The 20,798-nt window shown below is 54.5% G+C and overlaps 4 protein-coding genes across 4 annotated transcripts; 2 read left to right on the top strand and 2 right to left on the bottom strand.

The window, feature by feature from the left end:
- Nucleotides 1-1,523: 1,523 nt before the first annotated feature.
- EsH8_IV_001120 (pectate lyase) lies at nt 1,524-2,554 on the top strand (the record flags this gene model as incomplete). The annotated part of the gene is made up of 2 exons (XM_083266010.1): nt 1,524-2,014; nt 2,125-2,554. The coding sequence occupies 2 exons, from the start codon at nt 1,524-1,526 to the stop codon at nt 2,552-2,554; spliced, it is 921 nt and encodes a 306-aa protein (XP_083124905.1).
- A 1,578-nt stretch (nt 2,555-4,132) lies between these two features.
- Nucleotides 4,133-6,046, top strand: EsH8_IV_001119 (uncharacterized protein; the record flags this gene model as incomplete). The annotated part of the gene is made up of 1 exon (XM_083266009.1): nt 4,133-6,046. One exon carries the CDS (start codon nt 4,133-4,135, stop codon nt 6,044-6,046), a length of 1,914 nt encoding a protein of 637 aa, XP_083124904.1.
- Nucleotides 6,047-6,444: 398 nt separating this feature from the next.
- EsH8_IV_001118 (cytochrome P450) lies at nt 6,445-8,493 on the bottom strand (the record flags this gene model as incomplete). The annotated part of the gene is made up of 5 exons (XM_083266008.1): nt 6,445-6,722; nt 6,778-7,060; nt 7,120-7,390; nt 7,457-8,010; nt 8,491-8,493. 5 exons carry the CDS (start codon nt 8,491-8,493, stop codon nt 6,445-6,447), a joined length of 1,389 nt encoding a protein of 462 aa, XP_083124903.1.
- Nucleotides 8,494-12,522: 4,029 nt separating this feature from the next.
- On the bottom strand, nt 12,523-20,550 carry EsH8_IV_001117 (uncharacterized protein; the record flags this gene model as incomplete). Its single annotated transcript, XM_083266007.1, has 17 exons — nt 12,523-13,877; nt 13,986-14,282; nt 14,359-14,713; nt 14,860-15,297; nt 15,451-15,976; nt 16,027-16,125; nt 16,204-16,274; nt 16,346-16,480; nt 16,548-17,412; nt 17,477-17,512; nt 17,581-17,915; nt 17,976-18,141; nt 18,204-19,053; nt 19,122-19,301; nt 19,376-19,814; nt 19,919-20,304; nt 20,367-20,550. 17 exons carry the CDS (start codon nt 20,548-20,550, stop codon nt 12,523-12,525), a joined length of 6,717 nt encoding a protein of 2,238 aa, XP_083124902.1.
- Nucleotides 20,551-20,798: the final 248 nt, after the last annotated feature.

Raw genomic sequence — 20,798 nt, 5'->3', positions numbered from 1 at the left:
GAAGGATGCGAGGACGGACGGGAAGAGGTTTGAGAGGCAAATGAAGAGCGAGCAGCAACAGCGGAAGCAGCAACAACCAGGGCAGTACTACCAAAGGTGACCGTCGGACGTTTCATGACGACGTCGAAATACCCTGCGCGGGGACGGTTGGGGAGAGGCGGCGAGCCAGGAAAAACGGAATAATATGGCACCGGCCGGAGTGATTCAAGTAGATATTTACAATGAAGTTTCAAAATTCTCCAATTGGCTGGGGCTGGATGTTCCGGAGTGTTCGCATAACGACTGGTCATTTCCCGTGCTTCTTTCGATGGGCGCGTACATGTAACCTCTGGTCAAGACATTTCATGCGCGTCTTGAATACTCGGTCCGAAGGCTTGCTGTAAGCAAAGATAACCTCGGCCGGCACTGTACGCGCATGGTTCGTGAGAGCTGGTCAAGCTCTGGTCCCGCTAAACATGCTACGAAGGGGGGGGGTTGGGCAGTTCGGATAACTCTCCCGGGTCGTTGGGATGTACCAGGCACGAAGCCACATGGAGGGAGTTTGAAGGAAATGACAGCCTGTGTCAGAGTTGGCTCGCCCTTGAGATAGATGGGGTTTCCACTGACTCATCCAGCCAGCCGGTGGGCGCATATACATTGGTGCCCTCTGCCAGAGACTCACCCGCGCGAGGGTGGGCCCTGGCCAATGCTTTTTCGGGCACCCGCGAGGTCCGTGGGGATCGTGTGGTGCATTGAGACATCAGATGGGGGGGCGTGGGATAGATTGGCATCAGAAGGTGGCGGGCAGCGCTGACCCTGTCGACTTCCAGGCACGGTGGGCAGAACGGTTGGTGGTAAATATTTTAGAGTTTTTTTGCCTTTGGCTGGTGGTTCGCTCCCTCCTGTGGAATATCAGACCAAGAATGCGGACGGACCGGATGGGGAGACTAGCGAGTTGTCAGAAAAAAGCTTGGCTGTGCAGGTTTCAGACGATGGAGGGGACGTGTTTAGATGAAGCACGCCAGCGTTCTTGGATAGATTCAACCGTGAGGCCTTCTCTGCCTCTCTCTGTTGTTTGCCTTGGAGAAATGCGTCTTCATGGTGGTTGATGGGCGAGAGCACGCGCACATTGCTTGAGAGCTCGGGCCGGGAGGTGGTTGTTGACTCTTGGTTTCGAGGGCAGGATGTGATTAGCTTTCCAAGATTCGATGGGAATATAGGGGCTGGCGAGATCGTAGTAGAGGTTGAAAAGGGATATAAAGGACGATAGAGTTCTCGGCATCAACAGCATTTGGATCTCATCATCATCATCAGTTCTTCTAAGAGCCTTCAAGACTTTCTCTACCTTCTCAAACCTTTCTTTCATTAACGACTGGATCGTCTCTTCTGACAGCCGGCCTATCAACCCTCTCGTTCGAATCTACATTACCTGTGCATATTAAGCTAGCCATCGAGCCAAGCCTTTTCATCCTCGAAGCCAAGACGCTACTCAAGCTCGAATCCCCGCGACCGTATCCATCAAGGCCTCCACCGCAAACGCAAACATGCAGATCCGAAACACCCTACTTGTCTTGGCCCTCTCCTTCTCCGTCCTCGCCTCGCCAGCCTCCAAGTCGGGGTCGCAGAAGGGCTCCAAGACCGGCAAGCACGGCGGTTCTGGCACCGGCTCGAGCCACAAGCCCTCGGGCACCTCCGCTCCCAGCACCGGGTCCGGCGCCGGCGACGGCTCCGCGAACAACGGCACGACCTCCGGCGGCGGCAGCAGCGGCGGCGGCACGGAACTTCAGACCACCTTCCCCACGCCCAAGGGCTCGCAGAACCTCGCCGCCGTGAAGACCATTGCCGCGGGCCAGTCGTTCGACGGCGGGATGCAGCTCTGGGACCGGAGCCCCAGCACCTGCAAAGGGCAGACCGAGGGCGGGAACAAGGACGCCGTGTTCATCCTCGAGGAAGGGGCCACGATCAGCAACGTCGTCATCGGGCCCAACAACGGCGAGGGCATCCACTGCCTAGGCAGCTGCACAATCAACAACGTGTAAGTCTTTCCCCCCACCCTACAGTCATTGACGTCGCCTTTCACACCCTTCACTCGAGATGCCCTCCTCTTCATTCCCCGGCGTGGCGCTGACAACTCCCCTCGAACAGCTGGTTCCAAAAGGTGTGCGAGGACGCAATCACGTTCAAGCAGCAGTCCGGCACGTCGTTCGTGAACGGCGGCGGCGCGCAGGACGCGGCCGACAAGGTGCTGCAGCACAACGGCGGCGGCACCGTCTCGGTCAAGAACTACTTCTGCAAGAACTGCAGCAAGATGTACCGCAGCTGCGGCAACTGCAAGGCGCAGACCGCGCGCCACTCGACGTTTGAGAACATCCGCCTCGACGGCGGCAAGATGGTCGCGGGCGTCAACGGGAACCTGGGCGACGTGACTGAGATCAAGGACTCGTGCGTGCTGGGCGGCGCCGCCGTCTGCGAGAACTTTGAGGGCAACAGCAGCGGCGCCGAGCCCAAGGCCGTCGGCACGGGGCCCGACGGCAAGGTCTGCGTGGCCACCAATGTCAAGACCAGCGGGTGCTAGTCGGCGAGCACCGGTGTGCCCCCGGGCCCGGAGTGCCGCGGGTTCTCCTTGCGAGTGAGCTGGAGTGTGGTTGGAATCATTGGGCGACGAGGCTGCAAGTCTCGGCGAGACTTGGCATGTCGCGGGCCTGTTGGGGCCAGCTTATTTATCACTATTCTTGAAGCAGTATATAGTTAGAGAGCATCAGATTGTATTTTTATAGACCAAGATGCTCAAAGTTGCCAGCAAAAGACAACACAAAGTCTATGTTAAAGGGTTCCAAGTGCAAGATCGCATGCGAGTAGTGGCAAAACCGTGAGATCCCCAACAGCAGACATGCAACAACTGCCTGGCCCCAACTCCGTGGATGAGTTGTTCTCTTTGAAAACGCTGGTAACATCAAGCACCTTCTGCGAAACTTGCACTTTATGCTCCATCGTCTCGGTGTGTAGTGCCGGTACCAGGGTATCCCACCCACCCGGCTCCATCCAGCTTTGTCAGTGTCCCACCCGATCAGCCGGTACGATTTCCCGCCCTCATCATCCCCACCCACAACGAGGGCTTCGGACTGTTGCCGCACGAAAAGCGTTGCTCGATATTCGGCATTATCCGCCGATGCACCCACAGCGAGCAAGCACCGCAGCTTGGTTTCAATTGGTCTATTAGTCTAGTTGGTTAGGACGTCGGATTCTGACTCTCCACGAGCTTGGAACATTCCGTAAGCCCAGGTTCGAATCCTGGATGGACCTTGTGTTTTGTCTTTTGAGCTCGGTTTCTAGCTCAACTATAATTAAGAAGGCGTTTTTTTGGTCTTCCATCTGAAAAGAAACTCCCTCTATAAACTGTGTTTGGCTTGATTGATTGTGTTTCCCAGTTGGGTTGTTTGAAACGGCGAGGTACGTTATCACCAAGATAGATGGAGATCACCACTAAATGACGAATCTAAAGCTGGGAGAGGCCGTATTTTATCTGGAGCGTGTTTATATGTGCCTCTATATCACCCATTAAATGAACGCAATCAGCACGCGATACTGAAACAGCGACGTCGAGTTTAACGTGATTTATGGGGCTGTCTCTGCCAGGATCCATGCAGTCTCGTAGCGCTCGCACCATGCGCATCGGCGCCTCCATAGCGAATCTTGTCAACATGAAAATGACCTGCGCACAATCACACATACAGAAATAGGTACGCGAGGTCGGCAAGGGACCGGGCATCCCGTATTGCCGTACACGAGAGAGAATACGGGGCGGATGGCGACTCCGGCGCATGACGTAAAGAACCATTCTAGAAGGCGACGGCCTTCCCAAAAAAGCGGTTGAGCCCGGTCTACTAAGACAGCCGGACCGGGGTCAGGGTTCCGTCCGTGGTCTGCCGAGCGCCGCCTTGTGGGGGCATAACAGAATTCATCTCGTATCGCAAGATGATCACTAGCACCTAAATTGACACTCTAATTATAGGGAGCATGTGGATTCCCCGGATTCTGAATAAAACCATGTGAGACGCCGTTGAATTTAACTCGGCTGTCAGCAGCGTTTGCACCGAGGAACAAAACATCGCGGTTGTTTTCTTGCCTTTGGGCAGCTGTCATTCGTTGAAACATGTACCTTCACTCGTTCCTGGGCCTCTTGGCCTCTGGTCTCTCTGTATGCTCTGTTGCGCTTGCAGCTCCCGCCGAACGAGCTTTTACGAACTCCAGCTCCGCCGATGTTCAGACGTACTTTAACCTAGACGGCTCCGCGCACGGCGAGAAAGCAAAGTCTCTGACGGCCGATGGCTACCGCATGATCTCACTTAGCGCCTACGGCACGGCCCCGAACGCCAACTATGCCGCTGTCTGGGTACGACGGGAGGGAAGCCCCTTTGAAGTAATCTACGACGCAGACGAAGCTACTTACAATGACTGGTTCGAGTCATGGAAGTCCAAGGGCTATGTCTCGACACACATCTCCGCCACGGGACCGGCCGGCAGTGCCGTCTTCGCCGGAGTCATGGAGAAGGCCAGCGTCGCCAATTGGGCACAGGTCTGCGACCTGACCAGCCCGTGGGGCTACGAAAATGCCACTGCAGGTATCGACATGTTTGTCAAGGACTTCCGCATGTATGGCACCCCCTCGGACCGCCGCTACTGCATCCTCGGCCACGAGAATGTTGGCAACCAGCTGTCCACCATCTTCTACACGACCAACTACTCCATCGAGTACTCCGAGACCTACGAGTCCGAGATTGCGAAGCCCTTCTGGCGGCCTTCTCGCCTCTTTGTTTCCGACGACCACGTCATCACCCCTCAGTTCGTCGACACGTCGGTTGGCAAGTGGGTGGCCAAAGACAGCCTCAGCGCAGCGGAGCTGTCCGCCGAGATCGAGGCTCAGAAGCAGCAGGGTCTCGTTCCCATTGACCTTCACGGTGGCGTCTCCGGCAACGACATCCGCTTCGCCGTCATTTTCGCCGAGAGCGACATCCCCGAGGCCCGTAAGTGGGCGGCCACCGGCTCTTTTACGGGATTCAAAGACAACGACGCCGCCACGGCTGCCTTCGATTCGACCATGAAGACCTGGATGCAGAAGAACGGCGTGCGGCAAGCCCAGATCGCGGTCGCATTGAACGGATCGACCCTTGCAGAGCGGAGTTTCACCTGGGCGGAAAGCAACCGTGCCGTCGTTCAGCCCGACGACATCTTCCTCCTCGCCAGCGTGAGCAAGATTTTCGTCTACGCCGCCATCACCAACCTCATTGAGGCCGGAAAGCTCAACTACTCGACACCTGTTTACCCCCTGCTCGGCTACCAGCCTTCCGATGAACGCGCCAACGACATCACGGTCAACCACCTCCTCGACCACACTTCCGGGTACAGCCGCGATAGGTCGGGCGACCCTGGCTTCTTGTTCCGCGAGATCTCCATGAGCCTCTTCAACGGCAGCCGTCCTGCGACCCTGCCCGACGTCATCGAATACCAGGTCGCCCGGCCGCTGGACTTCGCCCCCGGTTCCGACTACGCTTACTCCAACTACGGCACCATGCTCCTGAGCTACATCGTGAGCAACGTCACCGCAACGCCCTACCTCGACTTCCTCAAGGAAAACGTTTTCGGAGACCTTAATGTGCAGCTGTACGAGACGGCCGCGGAGAAGCACGCCAACGACCGCATCGTTGCGGAGAGCCAGTACACTGGCTACGACCCCAGGGAACCCCGAACTTACCGACGAGTCCCCGGTCCGTTCGGCGGCGACGGAGCCATCAAGGAGGAGTGCATGGGGGCGTTTTCCTTCGCCGCGAGCGCAAGCACGATTGCGAGGTTCATCGGCACCCACGCCGTCAGCGGCACCGGCGGCCGGGCGCCGTATTCGGAGCGTGACGGGACACTTGTCGGAGCGCGGACCTTTGCGTCTAGCAGGCCCGATTTTGACTGGGCTTTGACGATTAATACTCGAGAGTATATCTCCGAGGCCGAGTTTGACGATTTGAGGTATTGGAAGATACCCTTTTTGTTCGAAGATTATACAGTGGCCTTATAATAGACAAACCCAATAATACTCAATTTGAAGTTTGCAAGCATAGTATGATTGGTACAATATCTGTACAAGGGTCGCTTAATACCAACCCGCACTTGGGAAGAATCCGAAGTCCACCTCGTTCTTGATCTACTTTATTGATAATTGTCTATCCCGCATGGCTATAGCACACCGTTGGCTACACATCACTGTACAACTTCCGACCTACCTCTTGTTGCATGTTCTCCTATGAGCTATGTCACCTTGCTTGTGATCGCGGTGTAAGTTTGGAGCTCCGTCAGAGCACTCTCATGTTCCTGCTCGATGATTTTGGCATGGTACGAAGACCGAGGCGTGATTGAACAAGGGAACGCCAATGGACTTGAGTTGAAGCCATCCGAATAGGCAAATCTGTGTGAACGTCAGGCAACCCCAAGCCACCAAACGAAGGAGGTGTATACCCACATGTCAACATCGACATCTCTACCTTTCTCATCCTTGGCAGGGTTCACTTCAAAAGCCCACAGTATGCGCGCGATGTTGATCGCCACCGATGCGGATCCGAGGTGCATGCCGGGGCAAATGCGCCGGCCCCAACCAAACGCGCTGTGGCCGAATGTGCCGGGGTACTCGCGAGACTGCATGAACCGCTCGGGCCTAAAATCATGAGGCTCTGGGTAGTCTGCCTCGTTGAGGTGAACTACGACTGCAGTCAGCGGGCCGATGCCGGTTGCAACAAGTTGAGGTGTACTCACTACTCCACAGGGGCGCAATGACGGTGCTTCCCTTGGGGATGAACATGCCCTTATACACATGATCTGCGGTGCTGGCATGAGGGGTCCCCCCAAGCACGGCAACAGGCCGCCAGCGCAACGTCTCGGACGCTATGGCGCGGATGTACTCGAGCCTGTCCAGGTCTTCAAAGGTGGGTAGCCGGTCACTTCCAACCACTCTGTTGAGTTCATCTTGAGCCCTTGGGATGAACTGGGGCCCGTACTTCGCGCATGCCAGGAGGAAACTCGCCAAAGACCCGGCCGACTTTGCGATGAGGCGTTAGTGTTTTTTCTTTTTTTCTTTCTGGAAGTTTCATTTCTTACTGTCTCGACCCCGGCCCCGAAAGGCGACCCTGCTGTATAAGCAATCTCGAGATCCGTCATGCCGAGGCCTGCTTGCTCCTGCAGGAGATGCCTTGCAAAGCAATCCGGCGCCACGCCTCTTGCAACCTTTTCACGGACTTCGTCCATGAGCTCGGTATAGAGTTGGATGTCTTTGTGCCTCTGTTTCAAGACGTCTGCCTTCCACGGGGCCAAGAAGCCCGGAACATACTTGAGCGCGGGATACCGCTCAACCGCGAATTTCCCAGGAATACTACGTATTAAAGCAAATTAGATACGTCACAAAGGGCTTGGAGCTTTGTTGCTAAGTGAGACATACTTGACTGAAGTCAAACGCATCATAGACTCAGCGTTGCGTTGAACAACAATATCCGTGGTTACGTCCTCGACTCTTCTACCATACGTGACCGTCACAATAACCGAAGCCGCATACCTTTCAAGGTGTCTCCTGAAATCTCCAGGGGTTGTAAGAATCTCATGCATTAGAACCTTTGACTCAAGGCTCTGGATTGGTCGATACTTCTCGCTCTGCCGTTGCATGAAACCACTGTGAAGGAGCTTACGCCAACGCCTCCAGTAGGATGAATACGGAGCCATCAGGCCTCTCATACCGCCGGACAGCAGCTCGCCGCCCATGATGAAGCGCGGGCGGGACGAGAAAATGGCGCCTTTCTTCTCGAGGAGATCCCATGCTGCCTGGGCGGACCCTAGTACGATGGTTGGGGTCGGCCCCATTTGAAGATAAACAACGTCGCCATACTCCTTGCTCAACTCCTGAAACCAAATCCATGGCTTTCGGATGCCGGTTTTGATAACCTTGGGGCCAGGTGGAAGCTGTGAACGATGGGAGTAGAGCTTCCATTCTTGCCGGAGCTATGTAATAATGAGTTCATTAGCAGCTTGTATAATGGTTTGATTGACGGGACCAGTATTACCCTGGGAAATACCAAGGCAACGTATGAAATACTACCAAGGACAGCTAGATATATGAGAATGTTGAGAATCATGTTTAGGCCAATGTGAGAGAGCCAAGGGGAAAGTGACTCTGCATGGGGTGAAAGAAGAGACTCTAGATGTGCAGACTTCAGTCTTGTTCGCCGGCAATCCCAATCAGTTCAACCGACATGAGAATGGTTGCACAATATGATAAGAAGACTATCAATATGCCGAAGGCCCGAGGTTCTTGAGTGTCTATTGCGCGGCTAGCGGCACGAATTCAACGCTTTGTCAATTGCCGGTCTTGGCGGGAACAGTTCAGTCAGCCACCCCCGCCCGGATTTGTTGAGTCTAGAAGACGTAGCAGGGGCTTCACAATCCTTCCCGAATAATAGTGTGAAACATATTGTCTCATACCATGATATGAGAGGCTCTGGACCCCGCAATCTGAGCTGCACATGGATAACGCGGGGAAAGATGCATCGTCCGCAAGTCTAGGGTTCCCCACGCACAAGTCCGCTGACACTGAAATTACAAATGCCTTGGTTGGACACCGGTAACCGTACCCTGCTCTTAACTAGTAGTATCGCGGCAATTCATGTCTGTGGTGATAATATTGTAACCAGTGAAGAGCTAATAAGTCTGTGACACCCCCGAATTGGTGGTGTAAAGTTAATTCCCCAACCCCGGCTGAGTCCTATGACATACCCGAGCTTCAATACTCCAATCATGAAACCCAACGCTTCAACCTGGTTCAGCAAGCCCTTTCTTACGTCGATCCTTCTCGGGATAGGAGGCTTTTTGTACGGATAGTGAGTTTGCTGGTTGCCATCCCATTTCCTCCGACTTCGTTTTCACACAGAGTTACCAGCGACTCCGGAATTATCACACCTAGCTTGGCACTCAAATCTTTCTTGACGTACTTTGGTAATCCTGATGCTCCCCTACGAGGTGCCATTGTATCTGTTTATCAGGCAGGGGGTAAGTTCAGCTTCTAACCTCGCCCATTTCAAGTAGACTGACATACCGATTTAGCATGGCTTGGCAGTGCTTCGGTGGGTATAACTAGCGATAAATTCGGAAGACGTAGAGCCATTGCTTTTGGATGCATTTGGGGCGTAATTGGTGGGGCCTTGATGGCAGGCGCTGCCCATGTGGCCATGCGTAGGAGAACCCATTCTTGATGGAGGTCGATGAAGTTGCTAAACCAAAGGCAGTCATCATAGGCCGTCTTTTAGTTGGATTTGCCGTCGGAACAATCACCGGCGTCGCTCCAGTTTTTGGAGCGGAGATTGCTAAAGTAAGCTCTTTCTCTTGACTATCCTGAGAAAAACAATATGCTCATATTCATCAGACCAACGAAAGAGCCAGAATAACGGCTGTCAACCAGATGAGCAAGTTGCGTCTCTGTATAATTTGGTCCATTATACTAACTAACTGTAGTGGTTGCCTGGGGTTTTTTCGTCGCTCTTTGGACTGGGGTGGGTGAAGGTAAATGGCACAATCCTAATCAATGGAGACTTGGGTTTGCAATCCAAAGCCTCCCTGCTCTGTTTTTAGGTGTAAGCGTTCTATTTCTCAGCGAATCACCTCGGTGGTTGTGTCTAAAGGGCCGACATGAAGAAGCGGAGAAGGCGTTCCGCAACTACCATTACGACGGATCTAACGACGACTGGTGTCGCAACGAGTTTACCATCATCCGGGTCAACATCGCCGAAGAGCTGCAAGCACAAGGTCGATTATCTTGGGGCGACCTCTTGAAGACTCCCGTTTTCAGAAAAAGACTGTTTGTCGGTTCATTTGTCTGGGCTGCTGCAATGCTATCTGGGATTTCGTTTGTTCAATATTACCAGACGGCCATTTATGCTACCCTGCAATTCAGCCAGGACCAGCAACTCCTCGTGAGCGGGCTTTACGGCTCCGTCGCTCCCGTGGCGTGCTTTTTATCCCTATTTTTTGTTGATAGAATCGGCCGCAAGAAGATTCTCATCTTCAGCACGTCTCTTTTGTCAGTTTGCTACACGATCATAACTATAATCGCTGCGGTGTACCCTGCTCGGCCCGGAATTCCCACGAACGCGGCAGCCCAGCGCGGTCTGATCGCCTGCATCTTCGCGGTTTCTGCTAATTATTCTGCTCTTTTGGGCCCAATGACATGGATTATTCCGTAAGTGTGGCCACCCTTGGGCTTGATCGTCACTAATGCCCGTCTAGACCAGAAGTCTTTACCACCGAGCTGCGAGCCAAGGCAAACGCTATCGTCCAAGTCATACACTATTCTATTAGCTTGATCATTACGCAATGCTCTCCTATTGCACTTGCCGCAGTTGGCTGGAAATACTACGTAATTTAAGCCGATATAACCCTTGAAGTCAATTATACTGACGCTATATATCAGATTCTTTTTATCCTGACCAATGCCCTCTGTGCGATAATATTCGCCTTCTTCTATCCGGAGACCAGAGGTAGGTCCAAGTTCTGAGCTGCCATCGAACGGATCTAACGCTCTTTATAGGAAAATCTCTCGAAGAAATTGACGAGATTTTTGGAGACGTCAAAATCGTCCATGATGTGGATTTTGCTGAAAAGGCCGGCGTAGAAAATATAGAGGTTCGTCAGAGGGGCATTGTGCAAGACAAGCCTCGTTAATTCGTTGCTCAATGCCCTTGTTTCAAGGCGAAGGAATTGAGTGTAAAACTGTCGATTTCTTTTCAAATATAAGGGGATTGGTGACCAAATTCTAGCCATCATTGAGTAGGACATTTCACCGAAGCTGTACTCAGCATCCATGAGACAATTTCGATGGTCTAGGCAGTTGAAATACTACTCGTTCAACAGTTCACTTCCAAACCCAATTAATTCTTAGAAACCAGTCGTTAATCCTCAAGACAACCGGCGGTTTTGATTCTGTTTACACAATCCATGTCTGTCTTCCGGCTATCCACCATTTCAGGAGCAACTAGGCGCAACCTTAACATATTGCTTAGACCCATTCCTCACTTCCCTCACAACAACATAAGGTGGCGGATGAACACCATAGTTCGTCTTCTCTCTGCCCATATCCACACGGACTCTCCTTACCAGTGCCGGCGCCCTCCGCACCTCATTCCTTCTTGCCTTCCGCTGGCGGTTATACCTCCGACCCGTAACAACGATGATAGCATAGGTCCAGAGCGCAATAGTCGACAGGCTCAGAAGCATCCACGTCACACACATACTCTTAAGTATGTCGGGCCAGGAGCGTTGCCACAATGTGTCAATGCAGACAAAACAGATGGCCTGCATAATGATCCACATAAAGAAGTAGACAAAGATAGTTTTGCCTGGGCGGTGCGGCGGAAGGGCGATGCAGGGGTGGAATACGTAGAGGATGAGGGAGGCGGTGTGAGCGAAGCTGAGGGTGATGCCAAGGGCTACCGCAATGCCGTTTTGTGGCCGAAAGTAACCAAAAAAGGTCGAAAGGACGATGGATGCGATGACGGAAATGAGGATGAGAAGCGAGACTGCTTTTCGGTTTGATTCGAAGAGGCTTTGTCGGGGGATAGAATCCCATGGTATTCTGTCCTGGGTTGGACGGCCGTTGCGGCGCATTCTTTGGAGCTGGAAAAGACTGCACGGCATCATGGCGTCGTTGACTGTAAAAGCCAAAAGGAAGTTTTGTGAAATGCTGATTTGATATCGGCGGCTCAATTTGATTTCATCACACAAGTTCAACTTTCAATCATAATATATGAAGGGTTTCATGGAGCTTCGAAGACGGACGAATGTCGATTTCAACAAGTTTATATACCAAAGAGTCGCTCAGAAACCTTGATGTATGAGGCTTTGGGAGAGTTTTTTCTCATGGGCGAAACTTTGGTGGCGTTTAGGCATTAGCAAGTCTATTGTTACCCTGACGGTTGTCACCAAATATGGCGAGCAAATGCATCCAAATTGGGTTAGCATATCTGCCGTTCGAACTCAGGCTCGTCTCAGTATGGGATATTTGAAAATAAAATTTGGATGATATATGTTCGAGGCCCCACCTTGTATTTCTCCTTGGATATAATACTAAATAGTTATGTACTGGAAGTGGATTGGGGAGATGTAAGGTGACTCTGAAGAAGTCGCGGTGCACAGGTATAACACCACAACACCCCTCAAAGCAGGACATGAGTTTCTGATCATGGGCGCCTACGGATGCAAGCTCACCCTGATCGTACAAGAAGCTCCCTATATCTCATGTTTACTTTTCCTCGTGACTATAAATCAAGTCGCCAGGTCTATTGAGACCGCTCAAACTAGCGCTCCTGTGGCGCGTGTCTAATCAGGGTGGGAAATCGGCAGGTAAATCAAATTCTTGGTATCTATAGACGGCCCTGATTAGGGTCACCTATTAAATGCTAATCCTATCTTCTCTCCCTTTCCTAGACGCCTAGGCGCCTTGAGGCAGCCTAAGTCGATACAGTTCTACCCCCACGAGCAGTACACCCTGGCCTTGATTGTTGGGTTGCCGAGAACGCCGCACGGGACAAACACGTCCTGCGACTCGCACTGGATGTTGGAGATGCCTGGGCAAGAGAGCTTGCCCACTGAGTCCGATGACCCCTCATAGGAGCACCGCAGGTCCTCAACCGCGTCAAAGGACATGCTGGGAGGGTAGCCCACCATGGCCGACGGCGTACTGGTCTCCTCGTTATACACGGCCCGGTCGTTACACAAGTTGAACTGGCGCCCCGGCTCGTTCGAGAAGACGAGCCAGGAGCGGTCCCAGTCCCAGGGCCCGTTGGTGTTTGGGAGGGTCAGCTCCTGCAGTGCAAAGACGAGATGGCGCCTGCGGTGGGACTCGGGCGGACTGCCTCCGCCGCCGCCTCCGCCTCCGCCTCCTCCGCCTCCTCCTCCGCCACCGCCGCTTGGTGGTTCGCCCGTGCCGTCACCGCCGCCCCCGCCTGTCCAGGACCACTGGCACGTCCCGCTTGCGCAGCAGGCCGGAGAACCCGCTGAGCACCCCGATTCGCCGCAGTTGCACATGGGGCATGATGCGTTGCGGCAGCACGCCGGGGAGTCGGCGCTGCAACTGCTCTCGCCGCACTCGCAAGGGTTGCCACGGTCGAGCTTGCACTTGTCGTCACACGTGTTCGGGGGGTCAGTCGGCCCGCTCGGCTCTTCGATAGTCGTGGTCGGGACGCTGTTGCCGCCGTTGGGGTCCTTGGGGTCGTGCTTGTCGGGCGGCGAGCCCGTCGGCCGGGGGTTGCAGAAGAAGCCCGTGCAGATGACACCGCCACAGCCCGAGGCCGCCGTACAGGTCGGGGACGGCGTGGATCCCGACGTGAAGGACACTGTGTGGGCTCCTCCGCCTCCGCCGCCCGATCCGGGGCCGTCGACGGGGGGCAGCAGCGGGCACGAACCACCGTTTTGTCTCTTGGCGAGGCCAGACAGATGCCTCCGAGAAGAGGTCCTGCAGGGGGCCACCGGCTCGCCATCGTCGGCCTGGTTGTCGAGGACCAGGTCAATGTCGGGACAGTTGTTTCGCGACCACGTTGTTCGCTGTCCATTGACGGCATAGTCCCGGAGGCACGAAGGGCCGCCGCTGTACTGACCGTTCCAGATGACGGGCCTCTTCTTTGTCGCGTCGTTTGCAGCTGCGAGGTCGCCGTTGTTCTCGGGTATGACGTTGAAGCGGCGGTGGAACTTGCTGATAAGCTTCTTGACGCGACCTGGCGTCAAGGCCGTCCTCCCGTTCTCGCCGACTTCGCCCAGCTGAGCCTTCCAGGGCGAGTCCATTGATCGGTAGTACGCAGCGAGGCCGGCTACCTGCGGCGCGGCTGTTGGTGGGTGTCCCGTTAGCTGCATTTTCTTCGCGGCAACTCTCCGCGATCCCATTCAAGGGACACAAGAGGGCGACGGGTTTGGGGGAAACAGTGCAAGCTTACCAAACGAGGTTCCCGACTTCTTGACGTAACCTCGGCGATTCACTACGTCTGGGACCCAGACACTTCGCCCGGGCGCAAAGGTGGTGATCCAGTCCGCGTACTTGCTGATGTCCGCCAGGTATCCGTTCACGTCGCTCGCCGCCACGGTGATCAGGTTCGGGATGTGCCTGCGACGACCCGGTTTGCCAAAAATGGCGGGGTTTCTCCCTGGCGTCTTCTGACCCTCGGTCTGCAGCTTATTTCCCGCGCCCGCGACAATCACAGCCCCCTGGTCGTTGAGGAAGTTGAGAATATCGTCTGGTGCTCATTCATTAGAAGAAAACGGACGGAATAAACGCCCACAGGCATGGTAGTAAGGCGGGGAGGAACATACAGTAAGCTTCTGTGTAGCCAGCGGTGCCTAGGGATTCGGAGCTAATATTGATCACGGCACGGCTCTGGAGGTTGTTGGAGACGATCTCGTCGAGCGCAGCAACAAGCTGCGCCAGGAGCCGCTCGCCACGGTCGGCGAAGAGCTCCCCGGCGTCACCATTCTTCCACGAGTACACGTCGACGTATCTGACCTGGCATTTTGGGCAAATTCCGAGCTTGGCGCCTCCGATCATGGCCATGACGCGAGAGCCGTGTTGGAACCGAATGTCGTTGTCCGGCGTGGTTTCCATGGCGGGACCGAACTCGGGCCATGCCCGCAGCCGGCTGAAGGTAGCCGCCCCCGTGGTGGTGAATTCCTGGAGGAATGTCCATGTTAGCAGACGATAATTATGGCCTTTAAATCCCCAGTAGCCTCTGGACTCTTGACTCTGACATGTTCAAGTCCAAGGAATTGTACATGACCAGCCGCACCATTCATCAAATGCTATTACATCTCACATACCGGATGGTTCCTCCAGTAGCCCTCTTCACTGACCACGTACACGACCTGGTCCGAGTCGGCGTCCTTGTCAAAGTGGAAGATTGGCTCCGAGCTGGCTGTGTCGATGCTGTCGCTGTTGCCGCGTCGCCACACGTTCCTCTGGCCGTCGGGAGCGTTCAGACCCATGGAGTCCTGAGACAGGTGCCAGATCCGCGCGTGTGTCCGACTGTCCGGAGCCCGTTTGAACAGGGGCTTCCCGTCCTTGTCCCAGGGTATCGAACTGTTGAAAGGTGTGGCGTCGTCCAGGACCGTATCATCACTCATCTGGATCAGCTCCATGTTATCTGTCTCGAGGGGGGTATGGTGGACCAGGCTGTCTGGCGATTCAAGGTCTTCAAAAACAGACGCACCCTCAACCTCATCTGTTCCGAAGATCTCATAGATCGCAGTGACAAGGTTCTAGTGCGATCGTCTCGTCAGCTTCAATTTACACACCCCTTGTCCAGACCGTATCCTGCTTTGGACCAGATGCCAAGTCCAGGGAACGGCAGCAGGCTGGGTCAAGCCACGCCAAACTAAATCTCGGTGCTGGCTTCAGGGAAGAGAACGAACCTGTCTTTCTAATTCCGACTCGGTCGCCGCGTCTAGCAGGGTAACCCGGATGAAAGCTGTGTAGCCCGCGGACTGCGACCGGACCTCGGCGTACTGCAGATTGTTCTGGTCGAGCATTTGGCGCACGGCGCTGGTGTCACGGGGGTTTTTCGGGTACACGACCTTGTTCTGGGGACACCCGGGCTCGGCAGCCTGGACTCCGGTCTGGCGACGGGCCGGACCAATGCGACCCTTGGACTCAAGGTCGGACTCGGGCTCCTCTGGAGTGTCCACCCAACGCTCCGACCTGGCACGTCGCGTCGGCAGAGGGCAGCTGTCAGGTCTCTTCGTGATCGTCGCGCCGAGATCAGTGGCACCGCAGGCCTGGAACTCTTCGCACTCGGACACAGTGCTTGTAGACGTCACGGTCGTCCCGGGCATGGTAGTGATGCTCTCTTGCAGCGTCGTCGAGCAAAAAGACGCCGTGACCGTTTCGCAAGACGTCGGGTTTTCCCTCGGGTACGTCACTATCCCATCTCGACCGACCCTGAGAGCAGATTAGTATTTAAATGGTTCAGTGTAATGGGACTTTGACACGGGTTGACTTGCGTGATCACCGGCCAAGTGATGGGGGGCGTCGGCAGCGGCATGGTCCAGGGCGTAGGAAGGTTGATGGGAGGTACCGTGATCCGGGCGCTATTTCAACATTAGCCTCTGCTCTTAGTTCTCTCAAAGTTGACGAAATTCAAACTGAGGATGGTAGAGAGGACTTACGGTCCGTAGATGCCTGGCGGGAGAATCCAACGGAGGCCCCGGATTCGCAGTCCAGGTATAGCGAGGCAGATCTGTGGGTGGTGAGCTATTATTGACTCGAGCCGCAGGAGAACCTACGAAACTTTCAATGGTGACAACTCACATTAAAGAACCACAGGTTGCATGGTGTGATTAGACCGACTAAGTCGTCGTCATCATCATCATCGTCTTCTTCTTCGACCAGCTCGATTTGACCAATGGGTATCGTAGTATATGTTGGCAAGGGACCTGTCTCAGACTGCAAGCCATCAACGGCGTTAGCATTTTCTCTTCTCTTCGTCCATTGTTCGTCGGAAGTCTCTCACAGTGATTGTCGGCTCATCTGGCTCGTCCGTCTCGCTCGGGCCCGGAATCCATTCAGTGGGACCGGCCGGGTCATTCTCGATCACGGTGGAAAGAGTGCAATCGGCCGAGATGGTCACAGTCGAAGCGCCAATGAAAGTAAGGACCCTCGAAGCCGGACAAACAAAGGACAAGACGATGTCGGTGGACGTCAAACAATTCGTCGTCAGCGTTGTCCGTGGCGTGTTGAACGTGATCCTGGACTCGGGGGGACACTTGATGGAGATAGGGCTGACGTTGGACGGGAAGCGGATTGTGGTTACTGTTGGGCCGCTCGCCGTGACCGCTGTCACAAAGGGCGTTCGGAAGACGCCAGAGACGTCGCCGCTTGTCTGACCAGGGCCGTTGCCCCAGTTCTCTGGGGGCCCACGGGTGACGTCCGGCCAGGGGGGGACGCGAACGGTACGTGTGGTCGTGCCCCCCTCGCCGTCAGGAAGAGGTATTGGGACGGGGGAGAGGTCGACACTAGGCGAGACGGTAATCGCGCTGCTAGTTTGGCTGCCAGTTATATTGACGTTGGAGTATTGCATGCCGTCCGTTGTGATGGGGTCTAGAGTAAGCGTCACGGTCGTGATTGTTGTGATAAAGGTCGTCACGACCTGGCCACCAACAGTCGTCTCCCCAAACGCTCCGTACTCCAGGGAGGTCGTGTACAAGCCTGGTGAAATTGTTGTGCTGCTGCTGAGCGAACTCGTGGGGAAAACCAGCAGGCAGGGCGGCGAGCAAGTCACCTTGGGTTGCTCGTAGACCTCAGGGCCCACGTAAACGATGTTGAGGTCGTCGTCGCCTTCTAGTGGGATCCAGACACTGATCTCGGTGGTGAAGCCCCTGACGACCGCCCGTGTTAGTATCAGTTTGGAAAAAAGAGGGGGGGCAAGAGCTTGATTCTTACCTCTGATTGCCGTCGGCTTGAAGAATAGCACCATTGCTAATGTCGTTGAGTCAGTATTTGCAGATACCTCTTTCGAGTGAGTGACGGAAATGTAGCGCACGTACTCAATGCCATTTGCCACTTCGACCGTGCCAACAGTAAACACATTGAAGAGGGCAACGTCCTTGCTGCCCCGGACTTCGCAGATGCGTTCCTGGCAGTCGAAGGTGTCGAGACAGTCCTGATAGTACTCCTGGAAGAAGCTATACATGCCAGCACTATGAAGGGTGACGCCCTCCGAGTTGATAATGCGCAGACCCCATGCCTCTTTACAGCCTTCTGTCGTACAGTGCTCGAAGGATGGGTCTCCAGGGAAGGCCTTGCCAGCCTCAAAGGGAAGAGGAGCGACGGGCACCGGCTGGTAGTAAGGGGTCTCCGTTTGAATGTGCCCGAGATAGACCTGTGGCCTTTATCAGCAAAACGTCTTGCCCTCAAATGAAGACTTCATGCGAAGACTTACGTCTTTTGCCCCATAGAGCTGGTACTGGTATAGGACGACGTGTTCAGACCCAGTGCCATAGAGCCAGGTAGGGCCCTCAGACTCGATGAGAGTTCCACGGGCAGCATAAATGCTGATCTGGTTGATGACCTTGTCCGGGCTGTCACTGACGACCATGTCGTTGTCACTATTGAGCGAGTGCTTGGTGAGCTTCAAGATCCAGCTTCCGACTCGTAGCGGGGGACTTACTGATCTGCAAGCCAGATCCAGACGTTCTCAAAGTACCCAGAGGCCTGAGGGGTGATGTGAAAGAGCATCGAGGCACAGATGCACGCCTCGTTAAAACCAAACTTGGGACAGGTGTCAATGTCAAGGTCTGAACCAGTCGCGCCACCAACCCGGACGTGTGAATCCCACATAGCAGCTGAGCCCTGGCTGCTTTCATGGACGTTCCACTCGAGTACAATGGCGCCTGCTGTTGCTCCCTGGACGTTGAAGATCATGTCTGAGATTTCCATGGTGCCAACGTCTCCTTTCCGGCCCACCTGAACAACAACACGAGGGTTGAAGACGTCGCTAAAGTAGGCGCCAGCCCCTTGAATTTGGGACCAGCTAGCACCAACAACGCGGGAGCCAGTTGGGATCAGGACGGTGCCTCCAACGCGATAGATGCCCGCTGGGAAGTACGCAATCTGACTGGCAGACTGGGCTTCGCGGAGAAAGGTGTTAATAGCGTTGGTGTTGTCTCCAGTTCCATCGTTACGGCACCCATGCTCAGTAGCGATGCGGAACTGACCAACATCAAAGCTCTCATACTGCGGTCTAGATCTATAGAACAGCTTGCCGTCTGAGTCAAGGAGGCGTTTGGACTTTTCTGGAGCCTCAACAGCTCCTGCGGTAGATGTCCCTTTGTAGCCGTCATACCGCTTACCAAGGGCCCAGAGCTTCACCCGGCTGGAAGAGCCGAGGATGACGTTGCCATTAACATCACGAACGGTAGCGGCCACATTGCTCATCTCGAGATTATCAATAACAATGTTGGGCGCGTTGGGACCAGAATGTGTGAGAATACCAATGGGACAGTTGGTGATCTTTGAATCTTTGGGGAAACAGGGTGTTAGTGCTTTTCGTCTTGCGTTGTCGCGAACAGTCATGAGGGCCACGTACCGATGAGGGAGATGGAACCAACGCCCTGTCCATCAATTCCTCCCACGCCACTGATGTTAAAGCCGATAGCACCGCCGTCAATCTCAACGCGCTGCCAGTTGAAGCCCCAGTCCCAGATCATCTGCACAGCCGTCAAGCAGTTCTCGAACTTGAGATTGATGACGGTGTACTGTTGAGAGCCTGAGATTCAAGTGTCAGCAGAGACGACTAGATAATCATTTAAACGCTTGTCTCGAAGAACAAGTTCAACTCACCGGCTCGCCAGCCAATGCTGCCGCCCCTGAAAGTCAAGTCCGAAACAAAACCCCCACTGCCATTCTCCATGAAAATGCCAACGTGAGTCACGTTGTTGTCATCCGTGGCATCAGGCATCTCAAAGAGCAGGTTCTGGAGAGAGCACGCCTGCGATACCTGCCAGTGAATGCCCGTTGGCACCAGTGGCTGGTCGTTGTCGTCAGTCCGTAGGGGCATTTCCTTCAGGTCGAACTTGAAATTGCGAATCTGGCGGAAAAACTGGTTCTGGTTGATGTACCAGTTGGCCCCGTTGCCCTTAGGGATATAGGGATCGGTGTCGATGATGGCGATTCCCTGGAACTCGTCACAACCCTTGAGAGTGGGCAGGTCGATAGCGTCGCCAATGAACTGGGTGTAATACAGCTGGATTATGGGCCTGCACACCTTGTACGTGCCGGGCTGGAGACAAAGGGAACGGGGTTAGACAGCGTGCCCAACGCAGCGAGATGAGGTACAGCGAGACGGGACCGACAGGTTCACCAAAGGAAGGGGGGTGTGCTCACAGGAAAGTAGATTATGGCTCCCTGCGCAAAAGTATTTCCACACTCCTGACCACAACGGTTGCCGTCCTCGATTGCAGCGTTGATGGCCTCTGTGTCGTCGGTATCGCCGTCTCCCTTGGCTCCGTAGTCGGTGACGTCGCGGTAGAACTTGTAGTCGCTACCGGCAATGGGCTGTTTTCCGAGTCCCGCAAGCTGCGGAAGCCAGTAGCCAGTCTCGGCCATGGCGAGGCTCGGGGTTTCCATGGCCGCGTAGGTAATGTTGGGGCCCCATTCAATCAGGGTCTCGTTGTGGATGGCTGTGGAGGTCTGTTTCCGGGCAGAACGAGCGTTTTCCATGTACGATTCGAAGCTGCCAGACTCGAGCCATACGGGGCCATTTTGCTCTCCTGTAGTGTTGTTAGCTATACCTGACCCAACGCATAAATGTACGATTCGGGACGTGGCTCACCCTTATCGGGGGCAACGTTGTAGTAGTTTTCCTGATTATCCATCATATATGGCGGGTTGGGCTGAGGGCCATACTCGGGAATGAGAGGGTAGTCTTCCTCATTGTAGAAGAGATGGTTCATGGTCTGGGCAGAACCAAGGCTCAGGCCCATGATCACAACAACCAGGCCCCCGAAGAGTCTCATCTTGAGAGCCGAGAGCAGAGGCACAGGCAAACAAGGCACAGGCAAACAAGCCTGAGAAGAAGCTCCTTGACGTGTACGCGGCACGCCAGAAGACACTGTTGCAGCGAAGAGCCGTGTTCCAAAAGGGAGCCATGGCTTGTAGATTAATTACTTATATATGAATGGAGTATCGGAAAACAACCGCTTCTGAAAGGTACTACTGTCGCTTGTGAAATCCTTCTCACAAGGCAGTTATTGACTCCCTCCAT

The sequence above is a fragment of the Colletotrichum jinshuiense genome, chromosome 4 (assembly GCF_051148585.1).
Source record: "Colletotrichum jinshuiense chromosome 4, complete sequence".
NCBI lineage: Eukaryota > Fungi > Ascomycota > Sordariomycetes > Glomerellales > Glomerellaceae > Colletotrichum > Colletotrichum jinshuiense.
Note: the sequence above shows the minus strand (reverse complement) of the source record. Positions and strands in the feature narration are given on the sequence as shown.